General features: G+C 39.7%; 1 protein-coding gene across 5 annotated transcripts in view; it reads right to left on the reverse strand.

The window, feature by feature from the left end:
* LOC115112842 (phosphatase and actin regulator 2-like) overlaps positions 1-21,282 on the reverse strand; it is an 80,222-nt gene that overhangs the window by 39,229 nt on the left and 19,711 nt on the right. For 4 of the 5 annotated variants that reach the window (XM_029639845.2, XM_029639847.2, XM_065012611.1 and 1 more), the window contains exon 2: positions 1,678-1,845. In XM_029639845.2, coding sequence (XP_029495705.1) covers positions 1,678-1,845 — 168 coding nt within the window. Of the gene's footprint in view, positions 1-1,677; positions 1,846-19,483; positions 19,737-21,282 lie in introns of those variants that run through there. The other variant, XM_029639846.2, reaches the window with a different exon arrangement.

The following is a 21,282-nucleotide window of genomic DNA, read 5'->3' on the forward strand; positions in this document are numbered from 1 at the left end:
TGGCTACAGCATAATACATGAAAACATGTGGAATGACAACGATGAAAGAGTTGGCTACAGCATAATACATGAAAACATGTGGAATGACAACGATGAAGGAGTTGGCTACAGCATAATACATGAAAACATGTGGAATGACAACGATGAAAAAGTTGGCTACAGCATAATACATGAAAACATGTGGAATGACAACGATGAAAGAGTTGGCTACAGCATAATACATGAAAACGTGGAATGACAACGATGAAAGAGTTGGCTACAGCATAATACATGAAAACATGTGGAATGACAACGATGAAAGAGTTGGCTACAGCATAATACATGAAAACATGTGGAATGACAACGATGAAGGAGTTGGCTACAGCATAATACATGAAAACATGTGGAATGACAACGATGAAAGAGTTGGCTACAGCATAATACATGAAAACATGTGGAATGACAACGATGAAAGAGTTGGCTACAGCATAATACATGAAAACATGTGGAATGACAACGATGAAAGAGTTGGCTACAGCATAATACATGAAAACATGTGGAATGACAACGATGAAGGAGTTGGCTACAGCATAATACATGAAAACATGTGGAATGACAACGATGAAGGAGTTGGCTTCAGCATAATACATGAAAACATGTGGAATGACAACGATGAAAGAGTTGGCTACAGCATAATACATGAAAACATGTGGAATGACAACGATGAAAGAGTTGGCTACAGCATAATACATGAAAACATGTGGAATGACAACAATGAAGGAGTTGGCTACAGCATAATACATGAAAACATGTGGAATGACAACGATGAAGGAGTTGGCTACAGCATAATACATGAAAACATGTGGAATGACAATGATGAAGGAGTTGGCTACAGCATAATACATGAAAACATGTGGAATGACAACGATGAAGGAGTTGGCTACAGCATAATACATGAAAACATGTGGAATGACAACGATGAAGGAGTTGGCTACAGCATAATACATGAAAACATGTGGAATGACAACGATGAAAGAGTTGGCTACAGCATAATACATGAAAACACGTGGAATGACAACGATGAAGGAGTTGGCTACAGCATAATACATGAAAACATGTGGAATGACAACGATGAAAGAGTTGGCTACAGCATAATACATGAAAACGTGGAATGACAACGATGAAAGAGTTGGCTACAGCATAATACATGAAAACATGTGGAATGACAACGATGAAGGAGTTGGCTACAGCATAATACATGAAAACATGTGGAATGACAACGATGAAGGAGTTGGCTACAGCATAATACATGAAAACATGTGGAATGACAACGATGAAAGAGTTGGCTACAGCATAATACATGAAAACATGTGGAATGACAACGATGAAGGAGTTGGCTACAGCATAATACATGAAAACATGTGGAATGACAACGATGAAAGAGTTGGCTACAGCATAATACATGAAAACATGTGGAATGACAACGATGAAAGAGTTGGCTACAGCATAATACATGAAAACATGTGGAATGACAACGATGAAAGAGTTGGCTACAGCATAATACATGAAAACATGTGGAATGACAACGATGAAGGAGTTGGCTACAGCATAATACATGAAAACATGTGGAATGACAACGATGAAAGAGTTGGCTACAGCATAATGAAGCAGTATGTGATGAGGCTACTTCAGACATACATATGGATAGGTCCTGAAACTTGTCGCTGGTTTTCTTCTTGCGCCACTTCCAGGGTTTGAAGATCTTCCCTATAGTGGAGAGCTTCCCCTTCTGCTTCAGTGGAGGATTCTGGGTGCTGCCCACCACAACATCACAGCTGGCCAGAGAACATTTTTCCAGTCCGTCAACTGTGGGAAATCACACAAGAACACCTGATCAGAAAAAATGAACATACTGTATTTACTGTTCATTACTATGTGGAACATTAGGCTTCAAGAATCACTGAACACAAAATTAGAAATTGTGGATATTGAACAATGGTATATTCAAGTCAGTACATACAGTGCCTTGTGAAAGTATTCGGCCCCCTTGAACTTTGAGACCTTTTGCCACATTTCAGGCTTCAAACATAAAGATATAAAACTGTATTTGTTTGTGAAGAATCAACAACAAGTGGGACACAATCATGAAGTGGAACGACATTTATTGGATATTTCAAACTTTTTTAACAAATCAAAAACTGAAAAATTGGGCGTGCAAAATTATTCAGCCCCCTTAAGTTAATACTTTGTAGCGCCACCTTTTGCTGCGATTACAGCTGTAAGTCGCTTGGGGTATGTCTCTATCAGTTTTGCACATCGAGAGACTGAAATCTTTTCCCATTCCTCCTTGCAAAACAGCTTGAGCTCAGTGAGGTTGGATGGAGAGCATTTGTGAACAGCAGTTTTCAGTTCTTTCCACAGATTCTCGATTGGATTCAGGTCTGGACTTTGACATGGCCATTCTAACACCTGGATATGTTTATTTTTGAACCATTCCATTGTAGATTTTGCTTTATGTTTTGGATCATTGTCTTGTTGGAAGACAAATCTCCGTCCCAGTCTCAGGTCTTTTGCAGACTCCATCAGGTTTTCTTCCAGAATGGTCCTGTATTTGGCTCCATCCATCTTCCCATCAATTTTAACCATCTTCCCTGTCCCTGCTGAAGAAAAGCAGGCCCAAACCATGATGCTGCCACCACCATGTTTGACAGTGGGGATGGTGTGTTCAGGGTGATGGGCTGTGTTGCTTTTACGCCAAACATAACGTTTTGCATTGTTGCCAAAAAGTTAAATTTTGGTTTCATCTGACCAGAGCACCTTCTTCCACATGTTTGGTGTGTCTCCCAGGTGGCTTGTGGCAAACTTTAAACAACACTTTTTATGGATATCTTTAAGAAATGGCTTTCTTCTTGCCACTCTTCCATAAAGGCCAGATTTGTGCAATATACGACTGATTGTTGTCCTATAGACAGAGTCTCCCACCTCAGCTGTAGATCTCTGCAGTTCATCCAGAGTGATCATGGGCCTCTTGGCTGCATCTCTGATCAGTCTTCTCCTTGTATGAGCTGAAAGTTTAGAGGGACGGCCAGGTCTTGGTAGATTTGCAGTGGTCTGATACTCCTTCCATTTCAATATTATCGCTTGCACAGTGCTCCTTGGGATGTTTAAAGCTTGGGAAATCTTTTTGTATCCAAATCCGGCTTTAAACTTCTTCACAGCAGTATCTCGGACCTGCCTGGTGTGTTCCTTGTTCTTCATGATGCTCTCTGCGCTTTTAACGGACCTCTGAGACTATCACAGTGCAGGTGCATTTATAAGGAGACTTGATTACACACAGGTGGATTGTATTTATCATTAGTCATTTAGGTCAACATTGGATCATTCAGAGATCCTCACTGAACTTCTGGAGAGAGTTTGCTGCACTGAAAGTAAAGGGGTTGAATAATTTTGCACGCCCAATTTTTCAGTTTTTGATTTGTTAAAAAAGTTTGAAATATCCAATAAATGTCGTTCCACTTCATGATTGTGTCCCACTTGTTGTTGATTCTTCACAAAAAAATACAGTTTTATATCTTTGTGTTTGAAGCCTGAAATGTGGCAAAAGGTCGCAAAGTTCAAGGGGGCCGAATACTTTCGCAAGGCACTGTATCGGTAATAAACTGTACTTTCACTTGACTTTAATTGGACATTCTAGGCCAATAATTCTGTCAACGATTATCCCAACTCTTTGCAAAACAAATTATAATCTCCATAGCAAAGCAAAATAACAGATGAAGTCTTCTGATAGAGCGCAGCACTAGGGTAGCAGATGAAGTCTTCTGATAGAGCGCAGCACTAGAGTAGCAGATGAAGTCTTCTGATACAGCGCAGCACTAGGGTAGCAGATGAAGTCTTCTGATACAGCGCAGCACTAGGGTAGCAGATGAAGTCTTCTGATACAGCTCTGTACTAGGGTAGAAAATGAAGTCTTCTCATACAGCTCTGCACTAGGGTAGAAAATGAAGTCTTCTCATGCAGCTCTGTACTAGGGTAGAAAATGAAGTCTTTCGATACCGCTCTGTACTAGTGTAGAAAATGAAATCTTCTCATATAGCTCTGTACTAGGGTAGAAAATGAAGTCTTCTCATACAGCTCTGTACTAGGGTAGAACATGAAGTCTTCTCATACAGCTCTGTAGTAGGGTAGAAAATGAAGTCTTCTCATACAGCTCTGTACTTGGGTAGACAATTAAGTCTTCTCATACAGCTCTGTACTAGGGTAGAAAATTAAGTCTTCTCATACAGCTCTGTACTAGGGTAGAAAATTAAGTCTTCTCATACAGCTCTGTACTAGGGTAGAAAATGAAGTCTTCTCATACAGCTCTGTACTAGGGTAGAAAATGAAGTCTTTTGATACAGTGCTGCACTAGGGTAGAAAATGAAGTCTTCTCATACAGCTCTGTACTAGGGTAGAAATGAAGTCCTCTCATATAGCGCTGCACCAGGGTTTTCACAGTGATTCACTTACTTAGGGACCAGATTCTTGTCCTTCCCTAATCCTTCCCTTTCCTGTTTCAAAGTAAGAAGCCCGGGGAATGGAAACAGACCGGAAACACTGAGGCTGGAGGGGAAAGATAAGGTGTGGCATTTACTCATGCCTCACTTTTCAAGAATAGGGAGGTTCTATGGCCCATGGCTGTTGAATGTTTTATCTGCACCATTAATTCACACTCTACATACAACACTACTACCACTGAGGACTGCCACATAGGACTACTACAGAGGACAACAGCAGAAGATTCTCCACCTACTTCTTCAAAAAGATTAACACCACAAGAAGTGCAATCATAGCCTGTGTAAACTCAAGACTATGAGAATTTCCAATCCGGTTTCAGGCCTAACCAATGTAGAGAAACACCTAGGACCGGGACGATACCTGTATCGCGATACATTTTAGTATCGTGGCAAAGGAACAAAACACAAAGCAGATTTAACTTCTCTAGGAAAACAGCCCTAATGTTGGAAACAAACATCATTATCATCAAGAGTCACATTTATTTATTTTCCAAGCTATATCACACAATATTTGACATAGAGCAGGTTTTTAAGGATCAAAAAGTTTGGTCTGCTTCGTGTTTTCAGTTTTGCCATGGAAAAGATATTGCAGTACTGGTATCGTCCAGGCCATAGAAATGGCCCTCGTCAGCGTGGTAAACAACCTCCTCGTGTCAGCTGACAGTGGACTTCCGAACATCCTCGTCTTCCTTGACCTCAGTGCCGCCTTTAACACGGTTGACCACAGCATCCTCCTGGATCGATTGAAGGAACAGATAGGTCTCGACAGTATCGTCCTACACTGGTTCACCTCCTACCTTTTCAAATGCACACAATATGTTGTCATAGGAAATGACAAGTCAGAACCAACCACGATCACCTGTGGTGTCTCTCAAGGCTTCATCTTAGGCCCGTATTCAAAAATGGATTAAATAAAAAATAATTTTTTGCAAATGTATAAAAAAAACATTTTAAAAATAGCTTATTTACATAAGTATTCAGACCCTTTGATATGAGAGTCGAAGACTCATATCACCCTCATTAGCTTTAAGCACCAGCTGACAGAGCAGCTCACAGATCACTGCACCTGTACATAGCCCATCCAACTACCTCATCCCCATACTGTATTTATTTATCTTGCTCCTTTGCACCCCAGTATGTCTACTTGCACATTCATCTTCTGCACATCTACCATTCCAGTGTTTATTTGCTATATTGTAATTACTTCGCCACCATGGCCTATTTATTGCCTTACCTCCCTTATCCTACCTCATTTAGACATACTGTATACAAACTTATTTTTTTTATACTGTATTATTGACTGTATGTTTGTTTATTCCATGTGTAACTCTGTGTTGTTGTATGTATCAAACTGCTTTGCTTTATCTTGGCCATGTCGCCGTTGCAAATGAGAACTTGTTCTCAACTAGCCTACCTGGTTAAATAAAGGTGAAATTAAAAAATGTTATTTTAAAAAGCATGGTGGTGGAAGCATCATGCTGTGGGGATGTTGTTCAGCTGCAGGGACTAGGAGACGAGTCGGGATCAAGGGAAAGATGAACGGAGCAAAGTACAGAGAGATCCTTGATGAAAACCTGCTCAAGACCTCAGACTGGGGTGAACGTTCACCTTCCAACAGGACAACAACCCTATGCAGACAGTCAAGACAAAGCAGGAGTGGCCCAGCCATAGCCCGGACATGAACCCGATCGAACATCTCTGGAGAGACCTGAAAATAGCTGTGCAGCGACGCTCCCCATCCAACCTGACAGAGCTTGAGAGGATCTGCAGAGAAGAATGGGAGAAACTCCCCAAATACAGGTGGGCCAAGCTTGTAGCATCACACCCAAGAACTCAAGAATGTAATCACTGCCAAAGGTGCTTCAACAAAGTATTGAGTAAAGGGTATGAATACTTACATAAATGTGATATTTCTGGGGATTTTTAAATAAATGTGCAAACTTTTCTAAAAACCTGTTTTGCTCTGTCATTATGGGGTATTGTATGTGGATTGATGAGGGGGAAAAAACAATTTAATCAATTTTAGAATATGGCTGTAACGTAACCAAATGTGGAAAAAGTCAAGGGTTCTGAATTCTTTCAGAATGCACTGTATCTACATAAAACAAACCTGGACTCCCTCTCTTTCAGAAATACCCCGAAGGAGAGGGAGAAACGCCACCCTAAAGTTTTTTTTCTTTAAATGGTTGAAAGAATGGTTGAAAGAATAAAGGGGTGTTTGAACACATCGTGGAATAGAATCCCAGACCATCTCGAGAACAATGCAAGCTCAGTTCAATTTAATGTCCAAGTAGCTGTAAATAAGCAGAACTAATGTATATAAAACCGGGGGTCTCTGTCTGATGGAGGGGAAGTGGATGAAGGCCTGTCCAAATAAAGGAAACACATGGGAGTTTCCCATTGACACAGAAAAATATGGGAGTTTCCCATTGACACAGAAAAATATGGGAGTTTCCCATTGACACAGAAAAATATGGGAGTTTCCCATTGACACAGAAAAATATGGGAGGTTCCCATTGACACAGCAAGACATGGGAGGTTCCCATTGACACAGCAAAACATGGAAGGTTCCCATTGACACAGCAAAACATGGGAGGTTCCCATTGACACAGCAACACACGGGAGGTTCCCATTGACACAGCAAAACATGGGAGGTTCCCATTGACACAGCAAAACATGGGAGGTTCCCATTGACACAGCAAAACATGGAAGGTTCCCATTGACACAGCAAAACATGGGAGGTTCCCAATGACACAGCAAAACATGGGAGGTTCTCATTCACACAAAAGAAACAAGACAGTGTAAAATAATGTGCTTGAGAAACAGGAAGTGTCAAAAATTCAAGCCATGGTACTACAGCATCTCTCTTGTAATTACCAGCGTCTCTCTTATACTTTACACTTATTGTTTGATTTGCTGTTCAGTGCTGTTCACTGTTGTTCAGTGCAGAATTATGATGCCTGTAAGTAAAATGTTCTCAAGTATTCAAAAGCAGAAGGTAGGTTCAAAGGTTGATTTCTGGAGGCAACAATTTGAGCATCAAAAAAGGCCATATAGGTTAACATTATTACATTACATTTTTACATTTTAGTCATTTAGCAGACGCTCTTAACCAGAGCGACTTACAGTAGTACCTCAGGAGGTTTGGCTCTCCAAAGATCATGAGGCCAGAGGGGAATACAACAAACCAGGATCAATGAGTTAGCCAGCTTACTTGCAAAAATATTCAGAAATAACTTCTATTTTTTTAGAAAGATAAGCTTGCAATGGACATGATCTAATTGACTCAACAACCAAAAACACATCTCTATGATTAGCATTCTAAATTAATTAGAATATAAGTGGTTATTTCTGGTTGTTTATCAGAGTTAGCTGGCTAACTCATTGATTCTGCTTTGTTGTATAGCCCTCTAGGGTATCTTATCCCTAACAACGTAATTACCAGGAACCTTGTGACAGCCACCTTATGATAGATTTCATTAGTGGTTCTATGCTGTGTGAAGGGTCAGACATGGAGACTAAACAGCACTCCTCCACACCAGTCTGAGAGGAACACACCCACATTCCCTCCCAAGGACATTCCCCCAAGATCTAGTGAGCAGTCGATTCACCTGCCTGTAAACAACCATAGAGATAGTTAGAGGATGCAACATTGTATCCGTTCCATTATGGTGTCTGTGAGAGCATGGGCAGCACCAATGAGGCCAGCTTCATTTTGAAGTAATCAATTTTCTTATTCTACTACTTCTATGAATTGGTAAACAAACTGAAAGTGTGTATACTGCCACCTGGAGAGGGTTGTTTGAACAGGTATAATGCCAAGATTGTTGATTTACTGCCCATTGCAGTTTTGGAATGTTTGCTCATTATTATAATTCATTGTCTGACTCCTGGTGACCTGGATGGACTGATGTGATCCTTCCTTAACCCATAGGAAGTCCCATCCAGTTAACTACTTTAAAATGGTGACAGGCCTCAATGCCCCTGCTCATGCTAAATCTGGCATTTGGGTACTAGAGTCCTCTATATATCTCTATGTAAACAACCCACTGCTGATCTAGGTTGCTTTCAGATTCCTAGGCTGTAAAATGTGACTTTATTTCTTTCGATATGACTTTACCTTGAACTAAAACATAATTTAGTTCAAGGTAAGGAGGTGAGGAACAGTCACAAGGAAAAGACAAGCAGAAAGATAATGGTATTTCAATTGATCAGATCATCCTTGTTCACTCCATTCATTCAAAGTCACACACAACCTTAGAGTATACATCTATAGAGTAGAACCTAGTAGTATACATCTACAGAGTACAACTTAGTAGAATATATATTATTTCTTTATTTTTTATTTCACCTTTATTTACCCAGGTAGGCCAGTAGAGAACAAGTTCTCATTTACAACTGCGACCTGGCCAAGATAAAGCAAAGCAGTGCAACAACAACAACACAGAGTTACACATAAACAAATGTACAGTCAATAACACAATAGAAAACTCCATGTACAGTGTGTGCAGAGTACAACCTAGTAGTATAGAGCTATAGTAGAACCTAATAGTATACCTCTGTAGAGTATAACCTAGACATATACAGTGTCTTGCAAAAGTATTCATCCCCTTGGCGTTTTCCTATTTTGTTGCATTACAACCTGTAATTTAAATGTTTTTTTATTTGGATTTCTTATAATGGACATACACAAAATAGTCCAAATTGGTGAAGTGAAAGGAAATGTTAAAAATGTAAATGAAATGAAAAAATTCAAAAAAATAAAAAACTGAAAACTGGTGCATGCATATGTATACAGCCCCTTTGCTATAAAGCCCCTAAATGTGATCTGGTGCAACCAATTACCTTCAGAAGTCACATAATTAGTTAAATAAAGTCCACTTGTGTGCAATCTAAGTGTCACATGATCTGTCACATGATCTCAGTATTAGAGTATTAATCGGAATGGCCGATTTCAAGTTTTCATAACAATCGGTAATCTGCATTTTTGGACACCGATCATGGACGATTACATTGCACTCCACAAGGAGACTGCGTGGCAGGCTGACTACCTGTTATGCGAGTGCAGCAAGGAGCCGAGGTAAGGTGCTAGCTAGCATTAAACGCATCTTATAAAAAACAATCAATCTTAACATAATCTCTCGTTAACTACACATGGTTGATGATATTACTAGTTTATCTAGCTTGTCCTGCGTTGCATATAATCGATGCGGTGCCTGTTAATTTATCATTGAATCATAGTCTACTTAATCATAGCCAAACGGGTGATTTAACAAGCGCATTCGCGAAAAAAATCACTGTCGTTGCACCAATGTGTACCTAACCATAAACATCAACGCCTTTCTTAAAATCAATACACAAGTATATATTTTTAAACCTGCATATTTAGTTAATATTGCCTGCTAACATGAATTTCTTTTAACTAGGGAAATTGTGTCACTTCTCTTCCATTCTGTGCAACAGAGTCAGGGTATATGCAGCAGTTTGGGCCACCTGGCTCGTTGCGAACTGTGAAAACGATTTCTTCCTAACAAAGACAGCCAACTTCGTCAAACGGGGGATGATTTAACAAAAGCGCATATGCGAAAAATGCATAATCATTGCACGAATGTACCTAACCATAAACATCAATGACTTTCTTAAAATCAATACACAGAAGTATATATTTTTAAACCTGCATATTTAGTTTAAAGAAATTAATGTTAGCAGGCAATATTAACTAGGGAAATTGTGTCACTTTTCTTCAGTGCAAGCAGAGTCAGGGTATATGCAACAGTTTGGGCCGCCTGGCTCGTTGCGAACTGTGAACTAATTTGCCAGAGTTTTACATAATAATGGCATAACATTGAAGATTGTGCAATGTAACAGCAATATTTAGACTTAGGGTTGCCACCTGTTTGATAAAATATGGAACGGTTCCGTATTTCGCTGAAAGAATAAACTTTTGTTTTCTAAATGATAGTTTCCGGATTTTACCATATTAATGACCAAAGGCTCGTATTTCTGTTTATTATATTAAGTCTATGATTCGATATTTGATAGAGCAGTCTGACTGAGCGGTGGTAGGCTGCAGCAGGCTCGTAAGCATTCAATCAAACTTTACTTCGTTTGCCAGCAGCTCTTAGCAATGCTAGAAGCACAGCACTGTTTATGACTTCAAGCCTATCAACTCCCGAGATTAGGCTGGCAATGCTAAAGTGCCTATTAGATCATATAGTCAAAGGTATATGAAATACAAATGGTATAGAGAGAAATAGTCGACGCGTCATAATTTCTATAATAACTACAACCTAAAACTTCTTAACTGGGAATATTGAAGAACTGGGAATATTGAACCACCAGCTTTCATATGTTCTGAGCAAGGAACTTAAAAGTTAACTTTTTTACATGGCACATATTGAACTTTTACTTTCTTCTCCAAAACTGTGGGGCGGCAGGGTAGCCTAGTGGTTAGAGCATTGGACTAGTAACCGAAAGGTTGCAAGTTCAAATCCCTGAGCTGACAAGGTACAAAATCAAAACCCACTGTTCCTAGGCCGTCATTGAAAATAAGAATTTGTTCTTAACTGACTTGCCTAGTAAAATAAACTGTATTTTTGCATTATTTAAACCAAATTGAGCATGTTTGATTATTTATTTGAGACTAAATAGATTATATTTATATGATATTTTATTTAGTTAAAATAAAAGTTTAAATAAAAGTGTTCATTGTTCATTCAGTATTGTTGTAATTGTCATTATTACAAACAAAAAATTACATATATATATATATATATATATATATATATATATATATATATATATATTTAAAAACAATGGTCGATTTAATCAGTATCGGCTTTTTTTGGTCCTCCAATATTCGGTATTGGCGTTGAAAATAATTGGTCGACCTCTACCTAGTAGTATACATCTATACAGTAGAACCTAGTAGTATTGATCTATAGAGTACAACCTAGTAGTATACATCTATAGAGTAGAACCGAATATAATAGATCTATAGAGTAGAACCGAATATAATAGATCTATAGAGTAGAACCGAATATAATAGATCTATAGAGTAGAACCTAATAGAATAGATCTATAGAGTAGAACCTAGTAGAATACATCTATAGAGTTGAACCTAGTAGAATACATCTATAGAGTAGAACCTACTGGAATATATCTATAGAGTACAACCTAGTGGAATACATCTATAGAGTAGAACCTAGTAGAATACATCTATAGAGTAGAACCTAGTAGTATAGATCTATAGAGTAGAAACTAGTAGTATAGATCTATAGAGTAGAACCTAGTAGTATAGATCTATAGAGTAAAACCTAGTGGAATACATCTATAGAGTAGAACCTAGTAGTATAGATCTATAGAGTAGAACCTAGTAGTATAGATCTATAGAGTAGAACCTAGTAGAATATATCTATAGAGTAGAACCTACTGGAATACATCTATAGAGTAAAACCTAGTCATATAGATCTATAGAGTAGAACCTAGTAATATATATCTATAGAGTAGAACATAGTAGTATAGATCTATAGAGTAGAACCTACTGGAATACATCTATAGAGTAGAATATGTCTATAGAGCAGAACCTAGTAGAATACATCTATAGAGTAGAACCTAGTAGAATAGATCTATAGAGTAGAACCTACTGGAATAGATCTATAGAGTAGAACCTAGTAAAATAGATCTAGAGTAGAACCTAGTAGTATAGATCTATAGAGTAGAACCTACTGGAATACATCTATAGAGTAGAATATGTCTATAGAGCAGAACCTAGTAGAATACATCTATAGAGTAGAACCTACTGGAATACATCTATAGAGTACAACCTAGTAGAATACATCTATAGAGTAGAATATATCTATAGAGCAGAACACATCTATAGAACCAAGTAGAATACATCTGGCAGGTAGCCTAGTGGCTAAGAGTGTTGGGTCGATATCTGAAAGGTTGGTGGTTTGAATCACCCAGCTGATAAATCTGTTGATGTGCCCTTGAGCAAGGCACTTAACCCTAGTTGCTCTGGATAAGAGCATCTGATAAATTACAAAAAAAGAATGATGTATATAGAGTAGAATCGAAGACAGATGTATTTGATAGGTCTGAATGGTATCATGTACGCATGACATTTTGAGTGAACAAATGACCGGTAACAAGCTAAATAAATAATCATTATGTCTCAGCCAGTGGTTATATATGGCAAGTGTTTCAATGTGAAGAGAAGTACAGCATGAGGCAAGTGTGATTTCCAACAGCTTGAGCTAACAACTCCATTTCAGCTGAGCTTGTTTTAGTCTAACTAGCATTTGTGACACTGTTCGAGCGCAGGGTTTTGATTTGAGCACGACATAATTGTCCATCATTCTAAGGCTTATAATACCTTGTTATGTCATTGCAATGAAAACAACATTTAAAGCCATCAGACAGCTTTATAGCCCAAATTGTGTTTACACAGGCGACATATCTTTTCCAATTTCTAATCATCCTTCCAACAGAGCTCCAGTTACAAGTTTAAACATCCTACTCATATAAAAACTGATTAGCTATATACAAACAGAAAACTATATATATATATATATCATTGCAGATGGCAGTTACCAAACATTGATACGATAAAAAACAACAACACACAACCATGATAACTAATGATTATTCCCATGAATGACCAGACCAGCAGGGATAACAACTTCTTGCCTGAGGCCTGACATTCAATATTAAAAAGGCCTGAGGTGATGAGCATTGAATAGTGCAGGAACATATCATACACCACTACAGTACATCAGTTAATATCTTCCTATGAGACTTTGCTTCTCAACTCTGACAAGGAATTTTAAGTGAATGTTCATTTCTGATGCAAATCAAAGTTTTACTAGAAATATATTTTTCTCTAGCATAAGGGAGGGACAAAACAGTGGACAATGAAGTAGTTGTTAATCAGGTCCTACTAATTTCCCAGAATGACACTCAATACTCCAAACAGCTACTAAAAACAACCCCAAACTGTTTGGGGAATTTTGGGTTAAGCCTATAGAAGGACTCATAATGTCCTTCCGCAGTTATCACATGTAGCCTCAATTAATCAAGCTAACAAAGAAATATAAAAGAGGTGTGGCCCATGAGGGGCCAGCTGCACTCCAAACTTCCGATCCCATGGTTTCATTTCCAGATTGATATAAACTAAGAACAATGGGAACGTTACAGCAGGTTCTTTGTGTGTTTAATGGCTGGAAAATCTGTAATGCTCACAATTATCACCATTAGACTCTTCAATAAAAAGACTAGAACTGCCTGGGAGAAAATGGACAGTGGCTTCACTTGTTGCTGCTTAGTGGAGAGTGTTAGAGAGGTTGACTATTAGGAAGAACTGATTTAGGACAGAGCTTTATATCCACATGACACCAAGTCATTAATAATGTTGTTCTCCTAGCACATGGGCATTTCGCTGTCACTACTGTCATGTCACCTTTCTTCCATTCTTAGACAAGCTCACTTAATTGACATCAAATTTTCTTTGTCACATGCGCCGAATACAACAGGTGTAGACCTTGTCATGAAATGCTAACTTACGACACCTTAACCAACAATGTAGTTTAAGAAAAATAGTTAAGAAAATATTTACAAAATAAACTAAAGTAAAAAATAAAATAAAAAGTAACACAATAAAATAACAATAACGAGGCTAGAAACAGGGGGTACCGGTACCGAGTCGATGTGCAGGAGTACAGGTTAGTCAATGTCATTGGGGGAGGGGGGGGGGTAGAAAACACCTGTATATAGGTAGTATATACCTGCATATACGAGGTATATTCTACCTAGTATATACAGTGCCTTGCAAAAGTATTCACCCCCTTGGTGTTTTTCCTATTTTGTTGCATTACAACCTGTAATTTAAATAGATTTTTATTTGGATTTCATATAATGGACATACACAAAATACTCAACATTTGTGAAGTGAAAGAAAATTGAAAAAATGGGAAAAAAAATGAAAGAATTCTAAAAAAATAAAAAACTGAAAAGTGGTGAGTGCATATGTATTCACCCCCTTTGCTATGAAGCCCCTAAATAAGATCTGGTGCAACCAATTACCTCCAGAAGTCACATAATTAGTTAAATAAAGTCCACCTGTGTGCAATCTAAGTGTCACATGATCTGTCACATGATCTCAGTATATATACACCTGTTCTTAAAGCCCCAGAATCTGCCACACCACTAAGCAAGGGACACTATGAAGACCAAGGAGCTCTCCAAACAGGTCAGGGACAAAGTTGTGGAGAAGTACAGATCAGGGTTGGTTATAAAAAAATACCTGAAACTTTGAACATCCCTCAGAGCACCATTAAATCCATTATTAAAAAATGGAAAGAATATGGCGCCACAACAAACCCGCCAAGAGAGGGCTTTACACCGAAACTCACGGACCAGGCAAGGAGGGCATTAATCAGAGAGGAAATTAAGATACCAAAGATAACCCTGAAGGAGCTGCAAAGCGCCACAGCGGAGATTGGATTATCTGTCCATAGGGCCACTTTAAGCTGTACACTCCACAGAGCTGGGCTTCACGGAAGAGTGGCCAGAAAAAAATAAGCAAACATGTTTGGTGTTCGCCAAAAGGCATGTGGGAGACTCCCCAAACATATGGAAGAAGGAACTCTGGTCAGTTGAGACTAAAATTGAGCTTTTTGGCCAACAAGGAAAATGCTATGTCTGGCGCAAACCCAACACCTCTCATCACCCCGAGAACACCGTCACCACAGTGAAGCATGGTGGTGGCAGCATCATGCTGTGGGGATGTTTTTCATCGGCAGGGACTGGCAAACTGGTCAGAATTGAAGCACTAAATGCAGGGAAATTACTGAGGGAAACCTGTTTTAGTCTTCCAGAGATTTTAGACTGGGATTGAGGTTCACCTTCCAGCAGGACAATGACCCTAAGCATACTGCTAAAGCGACACTCGAGTGGTTTAAGAGGAAACATTTAAATGTCTTGGAATGGCCTAGTCAAAGCCCAGACCTCAATCCAATTGAGAATCTGTGGTATGACTTAAAGATGTCTGTACAGAAGCGGGAACCCATCCAACTTGAAGGAGCTGGGGCAGCTTCGCCTTGAAGAATGGCAAAAATTTCCAGTGGCTAGATGTGCCAAGCTTATAGAGACATACCCCAAGAGACTTGCAGCTGTAATTGCTGCAAAAGGTTGCTCTACAAAGTATTGACTTTAGGAGGGTGAATAGTTATCCACGCTAAAGTTTTCTGTTTTTATGTCTTATTTCTTGTTTGTTTCACAATAAAAAATATTTTGCATCTTCAAAGTGTTGTGTAAATCAAATGATACAACCCCACCAAATTCCATTTTAATTCCAGGTTGTAAGGCAACATAATAGGAAAAATGCCAAGGGGGGTGAATACTTTCATTATAGGTCGAGGATGGCAGGAAGCTTGGCCCCAGTGATGTACAGGGCCGTACGCACTACCCTCAGTAGTGCCTTACGGTCGGATGCCAAGCAATTGCCATACCAGGCGGTGATGCAACCTGTCAGGATGCGATAGAATAGATGGTGCAGCTGTAGAACCTTTTGAGAATCTGGCGACCCATGCCAAATCTTTTCAGTCTCCTGAGGGGGAAAAGATGTTGTCATGCCCTTTTCATGACTGTTTGGTGTGTTTTGATCATGATAGTTTGTTGGTGATGTGGACACCAAGGAACTTGAAACTCTCGACCCGCTCCACTACATTTGTCTATGGCTGCGTTTACACAGGGAGCCGATTCCGATCTTTTCCGATCTAATTGGTCAAAAGACCCATTGGTGAAAAAAAAGATTGGATTTGGGCTGTCTGTGTAAATTTCAGCCATAGACAAATGAATGACTGGGACTATACAGAATCCATCTATGATTTGAGATGACTTAAATGTCATCAGTAGTTATATATATATCAGCTTCAGCTGTAATGAGACAACAATCAAGACATTTCATTTCAAGAGAAAACAAGAGGCCTATAAGACTTTCAATAAAGGACCAGCATGCCTCAGTCAGGCTGATAATTCATGTTTATGAGGTATCAGGAGAATCAGCCAAAATAAACATCACAGATGGAGTACACAGAAATCATGAATAGTATGAAATTGATACTTCCACAATGGTACGTTAGGAGGGTCAAAACACATGTCCGGTCCTATGTGTTTACTGATGCACTTGCCATACAATTTAGTCAACCCTTTTTGTAAACTCCAGGCTGTGACTCATACTGACGGGATTCTAGTTCTGTGATGACGTCATTGGAAAGGAGTCTCATAACCAAAAACACTAATACTGTTTGGGCCTTCGAAAACAGAATTTCGAGTAGCCAGATAACATATGATGAAACTACACACCAAATCAAAAGGCATTCATTCACATCCATCTGTTTGCGTTAAATACGATCAGCCATGCTGTTTGCTCACCAGATGTTTTTCCCATTGTCTTTCTTTATGTGCCACGGGCAACAAGAAAAACATTTGGTCAAGGGGAAATAGGGAGAGGTTTCCTCAGTTGAAGTCACTGGGGAGGGTTTATCCAGTCACTGTGGAGGGCTTACACACTTAAACGCCAAGGTTTTTAAGATCACATGCTATTTGGCATATAAGAATTTTCTCACATTTTGTGTAATTGACCAAACGTGAAAAGCTGACATTGTTATTACGAATAGGGAAAATTATGGACTATGGTTCCTTATAGGAGGGAAGAGAACAGGAAGAGAACAGGGAGAGAACAAATTTGTTTAAGAGAATACATGCCTTGCAAGGTAAACTCATAACTATAACACCTTAGGTTATGTTTTATTTAACTTTTATTTATCTAGGGAGGTCAGCTTAGAACAAATTCTTATTTACAATGACGGCCTACCCCGGCCAAATCCTAACCCAGACGACGCTGGGCCAATTATGCGTCGCCCTATGGGACTCCCAATCACGGCCAGTTGTGATACAGCCAGGAATAGAACCAAGGTCTGTAGTGACGCCTCTAGCACTGAGATGCAGTGCCTTAGACCGCTGCGCCACTCGGGAGCCCCAATGTGGCTGCACTATAAGCTTATTTAGGCCCTGGAGAATTGAAAAGTCAGGCCTGCATGAACTTGTTAGTAATGTTATTGTTAAAGGTTCAATGCAGCCCTTATTATCTCAATATCAAATCATTTCTGGGTAACAATGAAGTACCTTACTGAGATTCAATACCATAGTACCCTCCAAGCTCATCATCAAGCTGGAGGACCTGGGTCTCAACCTCGCCCTGTGCAATTGGGTCCTGGACTTTCTGACGGGCTGCCCCCCAGGTGATGAAGATAGGAAACAACATCTCCACTTCGCTGACCCTCAACACTGGGGCCCCACAAGGGTGCGTGCTCAGCCTCCTCCTGTACTTCCTGTTCACCCACAACTGCGTGGCCATGCAGGACTCCAACTCAATCATCAAGTATGCAGACGATACAACAGTAGTGGGGTTGGTTACCAACAACGACAAGACAGCCTACACGGAGGAGGTGAGGGCACTTGGAGTGTGGTGTCAGGAAAACAACCTCTCACTCAACGTCATCAAAACAGAGATGATCGTGGACTTCAGGAAGCAGAAGAGGGAGCTACCCCCTATCCACATCGAAGGGACAGCAGTGGATAAGGTGGAAAGTTGTAAGTTCCTTGGCGTACACATCACAGATAAACTGAAATGGTCCACCCACACAGACACAACAGTGCCTCTTCAACCTCAGGAGGCATACATATAAAAACACAGGGAAATCCCATTTCTGACTGCACTGGGCCTTTAAGTAAGCTTTGTGGTTGGTATGGTACAGAAGTTGCATCCTGATCCACCCTGTTGAACATCTCCCACTGCATTAACTGTGCCATTATTCAACACCACTCACATACTAACTTTGACATCAATACAGCAATGTCTGTTTGCTTGGGCATGTGTGAGCAACTGGGTATTGAACCCAGGTTGTCTGCAAGACTACTGCGTTAGCCCACTGAGCTAAAGCCGTAAGGCATAAGCTCTTAGGGCTCAGTCAAGGTTAGGTTACTTATTGTGTAGGCTAGCTTGTTCACCAAACCTATATGTCCCTACTCTCTTTTGAAAAGAAAACAGATGTGCTGATCAGTATCTCTTCCATTGAAGATGTAGTTTATAGCACTAAAGCCCAGGGGTGGACAAACTTTTTGGCTCAAGGGCCACATCGGATTGTGAAATTCAACAGAAGGCCACATTTTTTGGGGTGACCAATTATTTGTTAAAATCAGTTTGTAGGGGCCTCCCGAGTGGCGCAGCGGTCAAAGGCATTGCAAGGCAGTGCTTGAGGTGTCACTACAGACCTGGGTTCGATTATACATTTTTTGTATGTCTCGCGGGCCAGATTGAAGTGCAAAACATTGATTGTTTGTTCAATAGTGAACTGTTATTGCGCCGTAAAAAAAAAATCGAGTACAACACGTACGTCCCCTGATCCAGAGCTGTTTTGTACTCGATTTTTTACGGGTTAGGGTTAGTTCACTATTGAACAAACAATCAATATTTTGCATGTCTTCCGGTTTGCATTGTCATTTAGTTGTGTCTATATTAAACAGGGTTCAAATATGAGTAATTGTTGAGTCCATCACTGATGGCCATAACGTAACCGTTAGTGATACAAAGTATTCGATTCTTGTCAAAGTAAATGTTACTTTCGTTTCGCCTCCAGCAGCTTGTTACATGTACATGCATTCAGAATCAGCTGCAATGATGTAGCTGCATATGCACGAGCACATTGGAGTGATGGGAAATAGGACAGATATTTTTTCCGGCAAACCAACTCAAACTTGTTGAAAAGCTACATTTCAATAGGGTAAAGTTTTTTAAAAAAAATAATATAACGAGTGAAAATTGTCAGACATCGACTTCCTAAACAATTAGATAGCGGTACGCGCTTGAACGAGGAAAGTAGACTCACCACCGCTCGCATTTTGAGACAAGGTAGAGACAGACGTCTGGCCCATTCTGTCTTCAATTGACCGAAAAAGCAACAATCACGCGCTCCCCGAGGAACTTTTTTTTTCACCACAAAATCGTAGCCATCGCCTAATCCTAAAGTTCATTTCACCTACTTCAGGCAGTGGACAATTGTTGGTATAAAACTCTTGAAAAAACCGCTGGGTCTCAAAACCACTGATTCAGCTCAAGAATGCCTGTCATTCCTTTATGCAGATTAGTCTACTACCCGTCAGAGGTCGAGGGGAGGCAGTCTCTGTAGCCTACCTCCCCAACAGCCTACAACTGAGATGTAGATACCAGGTTTTCATCCATACAGTATAGAGACATTTTTCGAACACACAGTTACTGACACCACAATATCATTCCAGTGTTCAAAATCTTGAAATTCATGGCAGTTTGATGTTTGCAAACATCAATTTCTAAAATCCAAATAATCATGGCATAGTTTTAGTAACTTAGTAATACATATCAAATCAACACAAATCTTCAAACAGGTCTTTGAAAACAGAATAGAAAGTTAGTTTAATACTATATTTGGGCAATGGAAATCTTAAATCTACATATGATGGCTACCTGCAAAACTTTCTTACACTGTTACAGTCATCTGAATTGTTCCTCTTAGGCTACGGTTTCCTGAGAAGAAGAACAAAGCCCTGAGTGAGCTATATGGTCAGTGGGTGGGAACCTCTCAGGAAGGCTCTCCAATTCCCACCCAGAGCTGACAGAAACCAGCCCTCTCCTGCCTCCAGACCCTCCCTGAGCATTGTGTCACGCCTCACCATAACCCATCTCCTCGTCCTCCCACCTCCTAAACCATCCTCCTAAACCGTGTACAGTATCTCTGTTATTACAGCACACAAAGGCAGCACTGTACAATGAGCATATGCTGTTACTTTGGCCCTAAATGCTAATACTAAACTAAAAGATCACCACCCCTGAGCTTGTTCACACCACTTAAAAATACACCAAAGATGGCTGGCTCTATTTCCTTTCGAGGCATGAGGCTCAACCCCTGAGTGGACCTCTGTTGCAGTGAGCTCCAGCTTTTGACATGGGCGATACCATTCTGATGTGATAGTACTCGCAGGGGCCCTATGGCAGGGCCTCAGCTGACACTCTAGCTGTGTGATATCAGGAGATAAAATACTTTCACATACCAAAACATGGATATACTAAACCCTTCAGCACTGTCACACACACTGATTACAGCCTACACGTTGAGTAAGAGCATTGCCATTGTACATATAGGGAAACTGTGATTGTAGATACATTGTAATGTGCAAATAACTATTGTAATGTTGACAAGAGGGATCATTATAATCATGATTAATGACATGAATGTATGTACACAGTAGGGTCTATGGTGAGTTGATAGATACAGAGTATCTGAGAGCGGTTGTAAAAATCCATTGACCTTTGCAGATTGTTTGGTTTAGGTGCAAGGCTGACATCTACTGTTCAATGAAAATTCTGTCAACAAGGATATTCTAGAAACCATGCCATCAATCAATTTAACAGCAAAAAGGTTTGGACAAATCTTTAAGTAAAAGGCAAAATCTTTAAGAAAAGTCTTACCAAAATGTCCCAAAGTACATACAGAAACATAACATTAGCCTTATATTATCAAACACGAATCAAGGCTCATACATGCTTCTAACAAGAAAAGCATTGCCAGTCAGCTTTAAGTAAAGTGGCACATTGCTCTTGAGATGAAAGCCTGCCGTGGCATAGGGAGGAAATCACTAACGACTATAACCA

The sequence above is a fragment of the Oncorhynchus nerka genome, linkage group LG28 (assembly GCF_034236695.1).
Source record: "Oncorhynchus nerka isolate Pitt River linkage group LG28, Oner_Uvic_2.0, whole genome shotgun sequence".
Taxonomy (NCBI): Eukaryota; Metazoa; Chordata; class Actinopteri; order Salmoniformes; family Salmonidae; genus Oncorhynchus; species Oncorhynchus nerka.